The 15,342-nt window shown below is 40.3% G+C and overlaps 3 protein-coding genes across 6 annotated transcripts in view; 2 read left to right on the forward strand and 1 right to left on the reverse strand.

The window, feature by feature from the left end:
• LOC106812015 (myosin regulatory light chain 12B-like) overlaps positions 1-1,118 on the forward strand; it is a gene marked incomplete at its 5' end in the record, with an annotated part of 7,607 nt that extends 6,489 nt beyond the window's left edge. The window contains 1 exon segment of the mRNA XM_014815769.1: positions 113-1,118.
• A 66-nt stretch (positions 1,119-1,184) lies between these two features.
• Positions 1,185-9,039, reverse strand: LOC106811999 (transcription elongation factor A protein 1-like). 3 transcript variants are annotated; one of them, XM_014815758.1, is made up of 7 exons: positions 8,862-9,039; positions 5,681-5,743; positions 4,630-4,741; positions 4,036-4,272; positions 3,597-3,808; positions 2,169-2,315; positions 1,185-2,059 (listed from the first exon to the last, which is right to left on the reverse strand). In XM_014815758.1, the coding sequence occupies exons 1-7, from the start codon at positions 8,928-8,930 to the stop codon at positions 1,979-1,981; spliced, it is 921 nt and encodes a 306-aa protein (XP_014671244.1). In that variant the 5' UTR covers positions 8,931-9,039; the 3' UTR covers positions 1,185-1,978. The 3 variants fall into 3 exon arrangements, with proteins under 3 accessions (XP_014671244.1, XP_014671230.1, XP_014671238.1); XM_014815744.1 differs by having other exon boundaries at positions 4,609-4,741; XM_014815752.1 differs by having other exon boundaries at positions 4,609-4,741; positions 8,966-8,986.
• Positions 9,040-9,408: 369 nt separating this feature from the next.
• The window catches only part of LOC106812165 (protein arginine N-methyltransferase 6-like), an 8,393-nt gene continuing 2,459 nt past the window's right edge, over positions 9,409-15,342 (forward strand). The window contains exons 1-6 of one of the 2 annotated variants that reach the window (XM_014815974.1): positions 9,409-9,541; positions 13,000-13,032; positions 13,510-13,643; positions 14,051-14,165; positions 14,673-14,891; positions 15,137-15,275. In XM_014815974.1, coding sequence (XP_014671460.1) covers positions 9,468-9,541; positions 13,000-13,032; positions 13,510-13,643; positions 14,051-14,165; positions 14,673-14,891; positions 15,137-15,275 — 714 coding nt within the window. In that variant the 5' untranslated portion in view covers positions 9,409-9,467. The remainder of the gene's footprint in view (positions 9,542-12,999; positions 13,033-13,509; positions 13,644-14,050; positions 14,166-14,672; positions 14,892-15,136; positions 15,276-15,342) is intronic. The other variant, XM_014815985.1, reaches the window with a different exon arrangement.

Below are 15,342 nucleotides of genomic sequence, written 5' to 3' on the forward strand. Positions count from 1 at the left end.
TTTATTTCTAAAAGTGTACAGTATTTGTCCCATTAAAAAGTATACTCTGAAAATCTCTAGTGGGGGCAACTGCCCCTGCTGCCCCCCTGCTGCGTACGGCCCTGCCCTCACGCATGCATGCTCTACCGCACTGCCATAGTGTGGTAACATTTTAACACACACCAGATCAGTCTGTTTCTCCCCATGAATTCCTGTAGGTAGCCACCTGTACAGGAATAAAGCTGAATGCAATGCCAAACACGCCTTAAAGCCTGGTTGACATATGATGCCGAAGATCTTTAGTTCTGGAAGCGGGCTTCTGGCGCTGCTGGGTCGTTATGATGGCCGTGATCATAGGAGACAGTTTGTTGTTGCTTTCAACACAATGAGAAATTAAGAATTTTCTAATATTTTGGGTATCAATCATTAAGTGATCATATGTACACCAAGCTTTATTATTAGGGGATGATCTCCTTTACATAAATATTTCATCATATTAAGTCAGTGTCCATGATACCTGTTCTGTACACACAAACTTTTATCATTGGGAAGATGATGAAAAGTGAATGGAGAGTGATAGTATTCTTCTCTCCATAGCTATCATATTGAAGAAAGGATCAATTTGTAATGTGCAATGGGGTGCCATGGCTGTAAAATGGAAACAAGTGATTGGGCGGTTGCGGGTGCTGGTGCTGTCACTGTATTGTATATGCCGGTTTTAATTAAGGTGTTTTATACTGTAGCAATAATTCTGATTTATAACCATTCCAATTTGTGCAGTTTCCCCTAGATGCCTGTTTATTGTATTTTATCGATATCCATTTTTCTTTAGCTGCAATTAATCAACGAATTTTGTATTAATCTTCAATTGTGTGTCTATGTATATATGCAGAATGGTGATGAGGACAGCTGTCAGACAGGTAGTTTGTTTTGGCATCAACACTTCCTTAAACGCATTTTTGTATGACTGCACTTTTTTTCGTTGTTTGCACAGAAATATTTAATGATTGATCGCTAAAATTAGCTTTGGAGTAAATTTATAATATTGGAGAATCTCATGATTGCCCAGTCGATTACGTCTTAATCGATTATGAAATTAAAATGTATTAAACATGTTTTCAAACGTGGTAATCTTTTCATACGATGTTTTGGTGTTTTATGCACTCTTTCTCATATGCTTTGAATGAAGGTCGGAAAAATTGGGACACAGTTGTAATCCTGTTAGATAGTTTATTAAAAAGTTTACATGTTCTAATACCTCTGTACATAACTACGCTAGGAATCCACGAATAATAGGCGTGGGTGTGTGAACTACGTACACCCGCTGTTTTGAGCACTACCTGAATTGACACTGAAAGACATAAATCTTAAAAACAGTGGTCAAATTCAGGAATTGACAGAATTGCTCATGAATCCCAAGTTTCACTGGGGTGCAACATTTTTTAGACCCGGGCAATTAATTAAGCGTACAATTTATGGGACAATGACATGCAGAACATGTGGTTAAGATGACCAATACCATAGATTACTAATCGATTCTTGAACGATTATGATGGAACGATATTTACAGGGGTGAATAATTTTCCTCATCCACATTAAATTTTGTGTAACAGACAGCACCAACTTTTTACATCACTCGGACTTTCCCACTGCTATTAAAAGTCAGAAATATAAAACAGCAAGTTTGGAATGTGGAATAAGTTGATTGTACTCCACCAAATTATATCCATGACTTGTGAATTAAACCAATATGTATATTACAAAACCTACAAATCAAAGCAATCCATACCTCCACATCTAAGACCTAGCAATCAAACCAAGCCATAAGCAGACGTGTGAATTACACTAAACTACAAATGGCAATGCTTTGACTCGCAGTAGAATACATAACTTTTTTTCAGCATCCCAAATACATGATGAGGCCAATGACAGAATGAGTACAATTTCACAGATATCAACATGTTGGTGCTTGATTCCATGAAATGGTCCCACTGTGAACTCAGCAAAATTTCCAGCGATGGCCACACTCCAAACAGAAAACAAACGTCGTCATTGGTTCATCAGCACTCCTTGTTTGTACCTGTAACACATTCTTATTGTAAGTTTTTTTTATACACATAAAATACATGTAATAAGTTATCTATTACGACATGAGGTTGTGTAACCGAGCGTAACAGTAGAACACATACCTGGTTGTAAGTACACCTGGTTTTCCTGCAGCGGCCACACTTAAAGAGATCGGTTTCTGTTCCACCCTGTACGGACATCTGGTGATCATTTATTGCTTCCTTCGTCAACTTTTTCCTTAGATCTTTCAAATCATCACTTGCCATTTCCTATTCAGAAATAGCACCGAGTGGAAATTAATAAAAGAGTTTATGTTGTTCTTGTCTACAGCGATGCTACAACTACCCATTTATAGGTCAATACACAAACCTAAGACTTACATCTATTATTTATTCTACTCTGTTTAACCACAAAGAAAGGCCCTCATGACAATTGTTAATAGGGAAAATTTAAGCAATTATGTTTCTCTAAACTTACTTAAATTAACTACTATTATCAAGTTCGATTTATTATTATCAACATGCTGCCAAGACGTAACACTCACCAATCAAAACAAACCACTCAAGCAATTACACGTCCACATATGTAACAGGCTGCAAAAACCCAACAGTATTAACTGCTTCTGGAACTGGCAGCAACTCAATACATGATACACTATACTCCGCGCAACACATTTGTACAGTGACGTGCGTAGATAACAGTGTTGTAGGTCTCGAGGCCAGTCTTGGCCTCGAGACCGTTTTCCTTGGTCTTGGCCTCGGAGTGCAATGACTCGGACTCGGACTCGGACTCGAGCCCTCCGGACTCGAGGACTCGGGTCGAGGCCACTACATACATAGTACACAACTGTATATATTGTAAAATGCAGTTTACAAGCATTTAAAACTAAAACTCCTAGGTTTTCTAGATACTCGGCCTAATCTTGTAACGTTTTCAATGGCTCGATTAAGATTCTTGTCCCTTTGGTTTGAATCTACTGTCACTTTGTCCCTTTGCGCTTTTTCTACCACTTCAAAGGTACTAGCCAGTGAAAAAAATACACGAGGGCTCGGGGCGATTTAGCCCCCGAAATGCCAAAAAGAGCCCCCGGAAATTTGCATAGAGTTCAATGCAAACCAAACTTTAGAGTGCTATTTTCATGCATGCGAGCTTAAAAAGTAGCCCCCGAAAAATAAATTTTTTCCCTGGTACTAGCACTCTCTCATTTGGTTCAACAAGCCGTGTCATTCTCGTAAAACACAAATGAATCCGTTACTTTGACAAGTTTGGTATGACTCGTGTCTCTGTGTTTTCGGCTGACTATACACTTTCGAATGTCTACGATGCACTGTTGCGATTTTTTCCCTTTTTCCCTTTTCCGATTTTTTTCCTTTTTTCCCCGATTTTTCCCCTTTATTTTAATCAAAACTGGACTCGGACTCAGACTTGGGTGGTGTGGACTCGGACTCGGGATTCGAGTGGCGCGGACTCGGACTCGGGGATGCGGACTCGGACTCGGACTCGGGGGGTGTGGACTCGACTACAACACTGATAATGACGAGTACACAAACCTCTGATGACATTACAGCTATTCGCTCCGGCTCTATCATGCCAACAAGAACCCGCTCTTTTAACATGGGGTTCTTCGGGTCTTTGAGATTTGCAACCCGGCTACGCACTCGTGTCTTGTATTTCATGTCAGTGTTGCCAAACTCCTTGAAGATGATGTCCTCAATCTGTGCTGCAAGATCTTCATGTGCATAGACCACACTCTCTGGCTGAGCTGAAACAGGGAATCCCAAGTTTCTTTAACACACGAGGAACAGGTAGAAAGTCTTAAATAGGACAGTGTGAAGTTGAGTGTTTCCCTGAACACTTGAAATCGATTAGCGCACTGAGAGCAGCCAGAGTTAGCAACTGGTGAGGCACGTGTGGGTAAAGGCCAGTACTTCTGCAGTAACTGTGTTTTAATAGTAAAAATAGCGCCGAAATCGAATGTGGCAAACTCACGATCTGATTTCAGGGCCATGGTAATCATTTCTCTGCATTTCAACCGTAGAGAATCGTTTGTCGCCTGTATGTTATCCGCCCTAAAGCTGCACTGAGCCTTCTCAGCATTGGATGCTCCATTGTTGTCTTTGCTGTCTGCTACATCTGTGTCTCGGCCATTGCTCTCCTTGGCAAGAGAGGTCAGCGAAGTTGTAGATACTGATGTCGGGAGCGAGTAGTTAGCTGGCTGCTGATTAGCTAAGACAAGAAAGTGGAATCATACAATATGTGTGCATGTAAAGAGAATGAGTAAATTACATTAAACCAGAAAATATACATACTTCCTTTAGCTCTAAACGTTACACACGCACATGCAAGCAAGCATGCACGCACACACAAATTCACACATGCAGACACAGATAAAAATAATAAATAACTTCACAAAAGAAAGTTTAACCAATTAGCACAATTGGTTATCCCATAGCAGCTCATACATGTTACTCTATGCTTGCCCATTATTTAGATGTGTTTACATTATTATTACAGGCTCTTTGTGTATCTGAGCTGTAACTGTTGTTAAACTAATATGTCTACCTGATGAACTGGTATACATACAACCAGATAGCAGCTTCTTCCAGACCTTGATGAGTGCTTTTGCCAGAGTTCCGACATCTTCATCCTTGCTCTGTTTCCTCAAAGAATTCACTGACATGCCGATTCGAGTTTTCTGCAAGCAACACAAAATTTCAATAAAACAACATCGAAGGTTATATAAGATAAATTTCACGTTCAGAGTAAAACCATGAAAAAAAAATAAAAAAGAGAAACAACTAGGTGAAACGATGAGAGAGTTTATGGAAAGGAATATGAAAGTAGCCTGAAAAGCTAGAGACTGGGAAAGGTGAAGGTAAAAAGAAAAATGTCCGACTGCCTTTCTGACTTCCAGTGTAAAACCACTCCGGCTGCCATGTCTGCTCATAGACAATAATATTCAGGGTCCTCCCTAGGCCTTTAATTTATGTTGGGTCTAACATGCCTTCAGATCGGAAGCTAGTTTGCAATGCCTATAAATCCGTTGACATGCCCTTATTGCCTAATCGACATGCTTTAATTTCCAGCGTTTTTCAGCTTTATTTTTTGACAATGCAAATACAGTCATGTTGTGTTCTGTATACATCTGTAAACAGAACAAGTTTACCTGTGTATTGGCCCATTGGGGCCATTTAAGACAAGTGTAATTGACTCTAATTAGTACACCCCCCTCACCCTTATGCACCATCCACCCATAAATGGCATACCTTCTAAACTTTTTCTAGGGGAGAACCCTATAACCTTAAACAGAAACTGCATGTTCCACCCGTACATTGCACTGTGAAAATACACATACATGGTACGTTATAGTTAGTTTATCACATTTACAAATACTTGTAACTAAGTGTTTACTTACTATGAACTCATATATGTTGAACAAATACATTCAGATAAGTACAATTGTTTGTCATGCTGCTCACACTTTAAGAGGTAGTGTTGCCATATCTACATGCAATGTGGTAACACTTTAATGCTGCTACTAAATAAAACTAAGCCTACCATTTACATCCAGTGTATGAAGATGATATAGTAATTCCCTTACTAAACGTTATATTTTAAGTATGCCTAGTTTTACCTGCAATACTTCCAAAGTGATGGGCATGTTTTGAAGTGCCTTCAGAAGGTCTAAAGCACCTTCCTATAAAAATAATAAAGAAATTAAAAATTAAATTGGAATTTATACAAGTTTTAAACATGCTCTATACAGGCGTATCTGACTGAATAGGTTATAGCATGCCAACAAGTGAAGTAACACAGTGATGACATTAACTGAAAATTCTGAAGGATATCTCAATATCTGCCCATAAATTTCCCCCATTTACCCAAAACAGAGTTTGTGTCAACTATTATGCAGGGACAGATCCTGTGGTTAGGATAACATCTGCACGTTTGTTTGGGTAGCTCACTGATCCAGACCACGAATGGTTGATTCTGGTGCCAGGTGGCATGATAGATTTAAGAGGATTGAATAGGGCAGCATCTGAAATCGGCTACATTGCCTTCACTGCTTATAGCTAATAGTTACGAACCAATCTTTGATAGGAAACAATAACAATTCATTCGATGAAAGTTTGCTCCCTTTAGGCAGATCAGGTTTAACTCACCAAACAGTTTTATGTGAATTGTTCAATGTAAGGCTGGTTTCCAGCTCAGGTTTTATGAATAATTGATTACTAAACAATTACAGATTAGACAAGGGTTAAAATTATTTCCACGGCCGCCATTTCCGCTACTCAATAATCACTGATCGAACCCTAACACTAACCCTAACCCCTTTGGTATGAGACTAATGCAGATTTGAAGTCTGTAAATTATCGAATCGATGGTGGGTAATTTGAAAGTTTGCAGAACTCTATAGGCGATGCGCCCGTTTTGTCCAAAGCCCGTAAAGAGCTTTGGTCTTTTCTGCCCTTGTCTATATCCAGTGCAGTGGACACCGACAAGTACAAGAACATTCAACATGACATAACAAGAGGGGACACCGAACAACTGTCACCACAGGCACTTGAAACGTTTCAATAAAACAAGAGCCGCAGAGCGTCTGTGCTCATCTGAGGTCTGTTGCTACGGTTATAAACGTAACATTTAAGTCGTGCGTAGTGACACCTTTGTTAGGCGCAGATATGCAGATACGCAGTTGCGTACACATCATTTTAGCAACCTTCTGCATTCTGCATACCTCCCAAATCCCATTGGTTGATACAAACCGCGTGCCTGGAACTGTTGTGACCCTAACCCTATTAAAAAAAAAAATAATTAATTGTTGTTATTAAATTGTTGTAAATAAACAATATTTGCGTTAATTGGGAAATAATAGTTAAATGGATAAAGATAGAATAATACAGAAAACAGGTAAATAATAAAAAATCTGATGGGATTCGATCCAAGGACCTTTGAGCCGTAATCCTGTGCTGTACCCATTGAGCTATCAGGGCATATTGGCTTTCCAGATTATGCATGTGCCATGAATGAGAACACTGTGACATCATTGAGGCAGTTAAGGAATACATGTTTAACCCTCCTCTTGAAGGTCAAAGGGTTATCAGACACTTACTCTTCGCACGTCAGTGGAAAGCACATTTCATGGTCCTTTCAATAAAGTTATAAAAATGGTAGGTCAGCGCTGAAACAAAAAAGTTTTTCACTCTGTCCATTAGGCCATGTCCTCAAAAAATGTCTGATATCTGACCTTTCCCCCACTGCCCTTTGACCTGTGACCTCCAATTTCGCACTGGTGATGGGTTTCCTGCCCATCACACTATACACCGAATATTAAGAGCATAGGTCGAGCCGTTAAGATTTGTGCCGCAATTCCATATTTCCTCCTATACCTGAAGTTAATGGGAAAATATTCCCCCTCTGTTCACACATCTTGACCTTTGACCCTTGACCACCAAATTTGTCATCCCGAGTCCTTTTCACGATCCACCCCCGACGTCCCGAATATCGTGACCGTACGTAGAGCGGTTAAGATTTGCGCCCAACTGTTGACGAACGGACGAACGCACGGACGGACAATCATGCTTCATGATTCTACAAGCTGCATCTGACTACGTTAGATGAGCTAAAAATATGGTAAATAAACACGAAATGTATTTACTACCAGTCTTCTCCATTCTCTTTCACACATTATTGCCGAGAACTTCCTGTAATGCTCCTCTGCAACACACAAGTACACCACACGCACGTTGCTGTCCACAAACAACAAGAATAAATATTTATTCTTATTATTCTTATCAGCTCTTTATTCTCGTTGTTTGTTTATGCACAGCAGTGTGCCACTGTGCGTGTGGTGTACTGGTGACAGTTTAGATACAATAATGTAACCCAACAAGAGTAGGGTTACATTATTGGGTTACATGTAAGTTGTAACACTACTCTTGCCTTGTTGGGTCACATTAATTTATTGTATCTGCTATCTAGTGGCAGTTGTGACATGTGTTGCAGAGGAGCATTTGAATGGCATTTACAAGAAGTTATCGGCAACAATAAGCAATAGAAAGTAGAGAAACTTTAAGACTTTGGCCGTAAATACATTTCGTGTTTATTTACCTTTTTTATTGAAACGTTTCAAGTGCAGTGTAACTGTCACTGTCGTGTCAGAGGTCAGTGTCACTATCACAGGCACTTGGAATGTCTCAATAAAAAAGTAAATAAACACGAAATGTATTTACTACCAAAGTCTTAATGTTTTTGTCTACTCTATGTTGCCTATTATTGCCGATAATTACACGCAAATGCCGGACAAATGCTCATATGCAACACACAAGCACACCCCACGCCCGCCCTGTGCACAAACAACATGAATAAGAGAGAGGGCTTTCTTACCTGCTCTCTTATTCATGTTGTTGTTTGTGCACAGGGCGGGCGTGCGGTGTACTTGTGTGTTGCAGATCAGCATTTGACCGGCATTTACGTGTAATTATCGGCAATAATAAGCGACATAGAGTAGAGAAACATTAAGAATTTGGTAGTAAATACATTTCGTGTTTATTTACCTTTTTTTTTTAGACGTTTCAAGTGCCTTTGCCTGTGCCGTGGTCACTACCGGCAGTGGTTTATAGCGAGTAAACGCAGATGAAAACTAGACCAATAAATTGTGCCCTAAAAAATTTTATATTCTGAGGTTATTTTATTATAACATCAGAATATAAAAATTTGTAGGGCACAATTTATTGGTCTAGTGAAAACGCAAGTGACAGTGGCTGTCACAACCTCATTATGCACATGTGATGTGTGTGTGTCACATAATTTACCGTATTTTTCTTTGCAACCATTTTTTCAAGCTTCTTTCCAACACGTAACACTTCTTCTTCACACCCCATTATAATTCTTATGCTGTAAAAATTGTATAACTTACTGCCATTAACCAAACTATGACCAAAACCAAACGACTGAGAGTCAGAGCCCTAATGCGCATGTGCGGTGTGACGATTTTCGATGACGATTGACGGCCACCAACGCCGGCAGTCAAGGTTGGCTTCGTGTTGTGTTATTTTATGTATTTTAATGTTGAATTAAATGGAAATATGCCAAAAAATAATTAATATAACCATAGAAATGTGAAAAATTACGCTTTTATTGACCATTGGCATTGTCAAGGTTTACAGATTTTTTTTTATCGGTTAATCAGCGCCATCTAGGGATAACCACAGGTACAACCTCACGCTAAGCTTATTCCTAGACTGGTACCCGTTCGCCATCTTCACTCCGGCTATCTATCCTTCGCTACAGCGGCTACACTACGTTAGTGTAGCCTATGGTGTAGCGTGTGGAACTCCGGGTATCAGTCTAAGCTTATTCCTTGATTTCTTGTTTATGTACGTGATTTTCCCGAGTATTTTTCAGAAACTGCATGCATCATGAGTAATGAATTTACGCCGATCGATCATAAAAACAACAGTGACCATTGTATTGTGTCGACGTTGAAGAAAAGGTATTGTACTGCATGGGAAGAAACATCGTGCTGGCCCCGTTCGTTACCGGCTGTGTTGACTGTTCTGTTGTGGCCACAGAGGCACAGACACTTGGAACGTCTCAATATGGTCTCAATAAAAAAACGCAGTGGTTACGCGTCCGGAACCGGTCGCCTAGCCTCCAGGCTACGTATCCGGACATCCACTCACACAGTGGCGCAACGGGACGCTCTGCTGATTGCCGAAAATATACAATATATGCACTGCTGCCGTCTATCCTTTCATCCGTCCTCTCTCGCTCTCTCTCTCTCTCTCTCTCGTTCACACACACACGCACAGCTCTATCTCTCTCACACACACCTCTAGCTCTCTCTCACTCTCACACACACACACACGTGCGCGCGCACAGACGTGCACACACATACACACACTTCTAGCTCTCTCTCTCTCTCTCTCTCTCTCTCACGCATACACACTCGGCAATCAGCAGAGAGTACCGTTGCGCAATCATGCGTGTACGTGTCGCAAGATCATTGTGTGAGATGGATGTCCGGACGTGTAGCCTAGCGGCTCCTCGTCCGGAACCGGTCGCGTAGCCACGGCCTAAAAAAAAAATAGGCTGTGGCTACGCGACCGGTTCCGGACGAGGAGCTGCTATAGGCTACTCGTCCGGACATCCATCTCACACAGTAACAGTGATCTTGCGACACGTACACGCATTATTGCGCAACGGGACGCTCTGCTGATTGCCGAGTGTGTGTGTGCACAGGCACTTGGAACGTCTCAATAAATAAAAATAATGGTAAAGAAACACGAAATGTATTTACTACCAAAGTCTTAATGTTTCTCTACTCTATTTCGCCTATAATCACCTGTAAATGCTGGTCAAATGCTCATCTACAACACACAAGTACGCCGTACGCTAGCTGCTGCACAATGAGACATAAATATATATTTATGTGTCAGTGTGCAGCAGCTAGCGTGCAATGGCCAGCTTGTGACAGTGTGTTGCAGATGAGCATTTGGACAGCATTTACAGGAAATTGTCGGCAATAATAGATGAAAGAGAGTAGAGAAACATTAAGACTGGTAGTAACTAGATTTCGTATTTATTTAGCATTGTATTTTATTGAAACGGAGGAGGGAGGAGGTAATTACCCGTAAATACGTAATAATAGGCGAAATAGAGTAGAGAAACATTAAGACTTTGGTAGTAAATACATTTCGTGTTTACATTTTTTTTTTTATTGAGAAATTTCAAGTGCCTGTGGTTGTGGCGGCCTGTGTAAATCTAGGTCACTCACTGTTGTTCCAAGAAACAGTTAATTGTGCTACTGTTATGCTGCGTTGACACTATTAATTTTTGTCAGCAAATCGTCCGAGTCATGCAAAATAGAACACGTTCTATTTATCCAACTCGGCGACTTGACTCCGACTCTGACTCCAACTGTGCAATCGAATTTCAGCCGATTTAGTTGAAATGCACTTGACTTGGGTCAAGTCGGGGGCAAGTTGAAATGCACTTGAAATCGGTACGATTTGCTGACAAAAATCGATAGTGTATACGCTATCGATTTTTGTCAGCAAATCTTCCGAGTCGTGCAAAATAGAACACGTTCTATTTCTCCAACTGGGCGACTTGACTCCGACTCCGACTCCAACACAATCGAATTTAAGCCGATTAGTTGGAATGCACTTGGGCCAAGTCGGGAGCAAGTTGGAATACACTTGAAATCGGTACGATTTGCCGACAAAATCGATAGTGTAAACACAGCTTTAAGGACTGTTAATTGTGCTACTGTTGTGTTATGTTACCGTTGTATGTCGACGTTTGTCTAGTAGCTGGTCAGGCTCAGTGGCGGCACCAGGATTGTAAAAGTGGGGAGGGGGGCAAGCTTAATTAAGCCGAAAAAGGGAAAAATTTGGGGGGAGCAAATGTGATCGCGTAGGGGCCGGCCGTACGGCCCATGGTGGGGTCAAAGGGCAAAGCCCCGGTGAGGGTCGAGGGGGGCGGTGCCCCCTGAAGCTCTGAGCTTTTAGCATTTTTGAGGTGAAAAATCAAGCCTCTGTATGCCTTAACCAGAGAAATAGACACACTTGTAGAGCACTTCTGATCCATATCCAAACTTCTAATTTTACTGTAGTGCGGTAGTGTTGTAAATAAAGGCTATCCACGGAAATTGCTGTTTCGCGGAAAAATAAAGGGGAAAATCGTAGTGGTGGAAATGGAATAAGAATGGGGAAATTTTCCGCCAAAATCGGAAAGGGTTGTGAGTCTGCCTCTCAATAAGAATTCAAATTACATAGACTAGGGTTACAACCCAAAGATTGAAAGGCAACATTTTGGGCCTATGGAGTAAAATTAATATTCCATGCAAATGAGCAAATGCCCCCCATCCCCCCCCCTGGTGCCACCACTGGTCAGGCTACACACGATGTGGCGCAGACCAGGTCTGTAAAATTTGGGCAGACTTGATCCTGCTGCCAGTGACTAAATCTAGGTAGCCTAGGTATACCACATGGTATAGGCATTACCACATGCCTACTCCCAATATTGCTTGTACATAGCATGATGTTTAGCTGTAGTTTTTCTGAGAAATTTTATTAAAGGAACAGTAGCCTCTAGGTTCTAGGGTTATTTTCAGCTAATTTAGGTTATAATTGCGCTACATAAAAAGTTTCATGGTTCAATCACCATTAGAAATATTTAAAAAAAATGTTTTAAAACTAACGACTACAGTTTGATTACAACGACGGTGGCGCCACTCAAAGCGCACGATCTGAGAAGTTGCGCAAAACCACTTTCCAGCCAAGGGCTACAGACCGAGGGTATTTCTTATTTATTCATTTAAAAGCAAAAGGATTGTAATATCTTATAAACGACAGATAGTTTCAGTTATAATATGGATAAATTTGCCCTAAAATGAATATCGTTCGGTTAAATAGCATTTAGGTATAAATATAATTGCACTTTTGTGATTAGCCCTCGGTCATTTACCTGCAAAATAAAAATGCAAATACGCAACTTTTTCAGGGTGGCAGCACGGTCGCGGGTGTCATGGCGCCGTTCAAATTTCGTAGCGTTGATGTGTAAATAATTAATTAAGTATCTGGTGACAAATACATGTGGGTATAGACGATTTGTTATACAGTAAGTACAGTTGTATGCAGTAAAATCCTAGAGGCTACTGTCCTTTTAAGCTCATTACAGTTGGGTTAGATAATAGGGTTGTGCATATGGTTATAGTGGTAGGCCTAATAGTACATGTAATGATGTACAATTTGCATCCTAAAAAGATGTTAGCCACACGCAATTTGAGCAAATAGCTTTATAGACAGAGCAATATTTGAATTAGTCAGGCTTCTATTATAGAATTACTAATATAATCCTATTTAGAGTTTATAAAAAACCTATATGCAGTTAAAAATATAAAAGTAAAAGTATACAAATGCTTACATGGAGTTTATTGAATTTCAGGAAATGTACAGACGATGATAATAGCTACTTCAGGTATGTAATTTATTATCATTTTGAAACTGCTGATGTCCAGCTGTCGTTCTTAAGGCTGGGATTTAAAACCTTAGCTAAGGCAGTAAATTTCCTCAAAAGCTGGCTCTCAATGTTGGGTACTGTGAATTCCTCATGGCTTGGGTGACTGGAAATTTATCGGCCAGTTTCTAGTAATTGGGAAATAAAAAAAAACGATTGAGTATGTATTATGTATATTCCTGTGGCAGGGACCACCCCAGCGTCAGCAAAGAGGTTGGCTTGGTGTAGTGGTCAAAGATTAGCTAGTGAATGAGACCTTAACCTCCTAAATATGAAGCTACATGATTGATAGTATGACAAACTTCTAAAAAAGTTATCCAGATCTAGAAAAATAGGTTAGATTATATAGTTAATTTAAAAAATTATATTAACTTGCATAAAAACTTATTATGTTTATAAAATAAACAATTTCCTAAAATAATATCTGTGTATTCGCAGGTCATATGCAGACATCGAAATACATGAGGACATGATTGCAGATAGTGTCCGTACAAGTGCTTACAGAACAGCCATACTGAAGAACTACCGGCAACTCTACAAAAAAACGGTCATCGATGTTGGTGCAGGCACAGGTATAATACTGTCATGTTTACTGTGCCTTGTGGGTTTGATGTTAAAGGTGGGTACAGTAAGTGTCACAGCCAGCCTGTGGTGAGGAGGTGTTGGGGAAACTAATTAGTTTTTGAGGCAAGGTTGAAAATTTGGTGCATTTTATAAATTGATGTTTATGTTTTGAAATACTTATCTTTTATGTAAAAAAAGACAGCTCGTAATAGTTTTTTAAGAAAAAAACTACCCCTAACTCTTTTGATTCTCAAAATCTTCATCCATATAGAATAACGTGCATATTATGGCAGATGGGACTAATACACGAGACAAATTTACACTAACGGATGCCTAGCCACACTAGCATGATGCACAGAGATTTAATGGCATAATATAAAAAAAATTTCAATTGTTTTCTCTGATGTTTTAACAGGTATTCTGAGCATTTTCTGTGTACAAGCGGGAGCAAAGCATGTGTATGCTGTTGAAGCAAGTGATATGGCGAGACAGATAGAAAAGTTAGCTGCAGCCAATAATATGCAGCACAGGTATGAGTTCCCACACACACACACACACGCACAGGCACACGCACCCACACACCCACACGCACATGCACACGCATACGCACACGCACACACACACACACACACACACACACACATATATACAGTTAAAGAAGATGCTAACTAGACAATAGCGGATACACTACTATTGACATAGCAGTCCAGCTACTGTCGCTGGACTAGTAGTCGTACATGCTGCTGGATGTGTTTTCATATGACAGTGCTTTATAGCAGCTCATATACAAGCTTATAATAACGATTGCTTAATGACAGAATGATAAGCTTGCTAAGTGCAAAGCCCAATTACTGTAATGATGTATATACCACTAATTCCTATTGTGCCTTGCCACTATTTTTAATGTGGTCAGATTTATACAATCCCTGCTACAAAAAAAAACATGTAGGTGAGATGTTTTTCTGTAGAACAAGTTGAGTAAACCTTCTCAATTTTTAAGTGTTGATATACAAAAATATACAAATATTGCCCTGCAGAATCACTGTACTGCATGGCAAGCTGGAGGACATGAATCTACCAGAAAGTGTTGACTGTATCGTTTCTGAATGGATGGGCCACAGTTTGCTGTATGAATCTATGCTGGAGTCTGTCCTGTACGCCCGTGACCACTGGCTTAAGCCAGGTGGAATCATCTTGCCTGACCATGCACAGCTCTTCATGGCACCAATAGCTGATGCAGATCACTTGCCACCTAGGTTAGTTGAGGTGTTGTCATCCAGTGGGTGGCACGTTGTGCTTATCCATCACCAGTGGTTCTTTGTACCATAGTGTATGTAAATTGGTTGCCATAATGAGGTTAATAGGTTAGTACCACATAGACTCGGGGACCTCATTTGTTTTGTACTCCAACGCGAATTAATCAGGCCAATTAATCGGAGCCAAATGATTCTCTAATGCTGTATGAATGATTCAGCTCTTGTCACCTTTCTTTTGTTATCAGGTTGAGCTTCTGGGACACGGTTCCACAGGATATGTACAAAATCAACATGGCCAGCATGAGGACATACGCAGAGCAGTGCTTAATGTCAAGGCCACATGTAATGGAAGTACCAGGATACTGGCTGCAAAGCCATCCACAGGTGGGTTGGCAACTAGGAACAATGGCAAAATTTTAATACAATTGATTTACTATTTCTGCCACATTTT

Source organism: Priapulus caudatus, unplaced genomic scaffold (genome assembly GCF_000485595.1).
Source record: "Priapulus caudatus unplaced genomic scaffold, Priapulus_caudatus-5.0.1 Scaffold20, whole genome shotgun sequence".
Lineage (NCBI taxonomy): Eukaryota > Metazoa > Priapulida > Priapulimorpha > Priapulimorphida > Priapulidae > Priapulus > Priapulus caudatus.

Bases quoted from the DNA above. Each gene is read 5' to 3' on its own strand.
- LOC106811999 (XM_014815744.1), bottom strand. From the start codon at position 8,930: ATGGGGTGTGAAGAAGAAGTGTTACGTGTTGGAAAGAAGCTTGAAAAA. The intron at 5,744-8,861 runs GTAAATTATGTG...TTATTTTTATAG, and splicing joins TGGTTGCAAAGAAAAATACG to GAAGGTGCTTTAGACCTTCT. The intron at 2,060-2,168 runs GTATGTGTTCTA...AATGTGTTACAG, and splicing joins CCAGGTGTACTTACAACCAG to GTACAAACAAGGAGTGCTGA.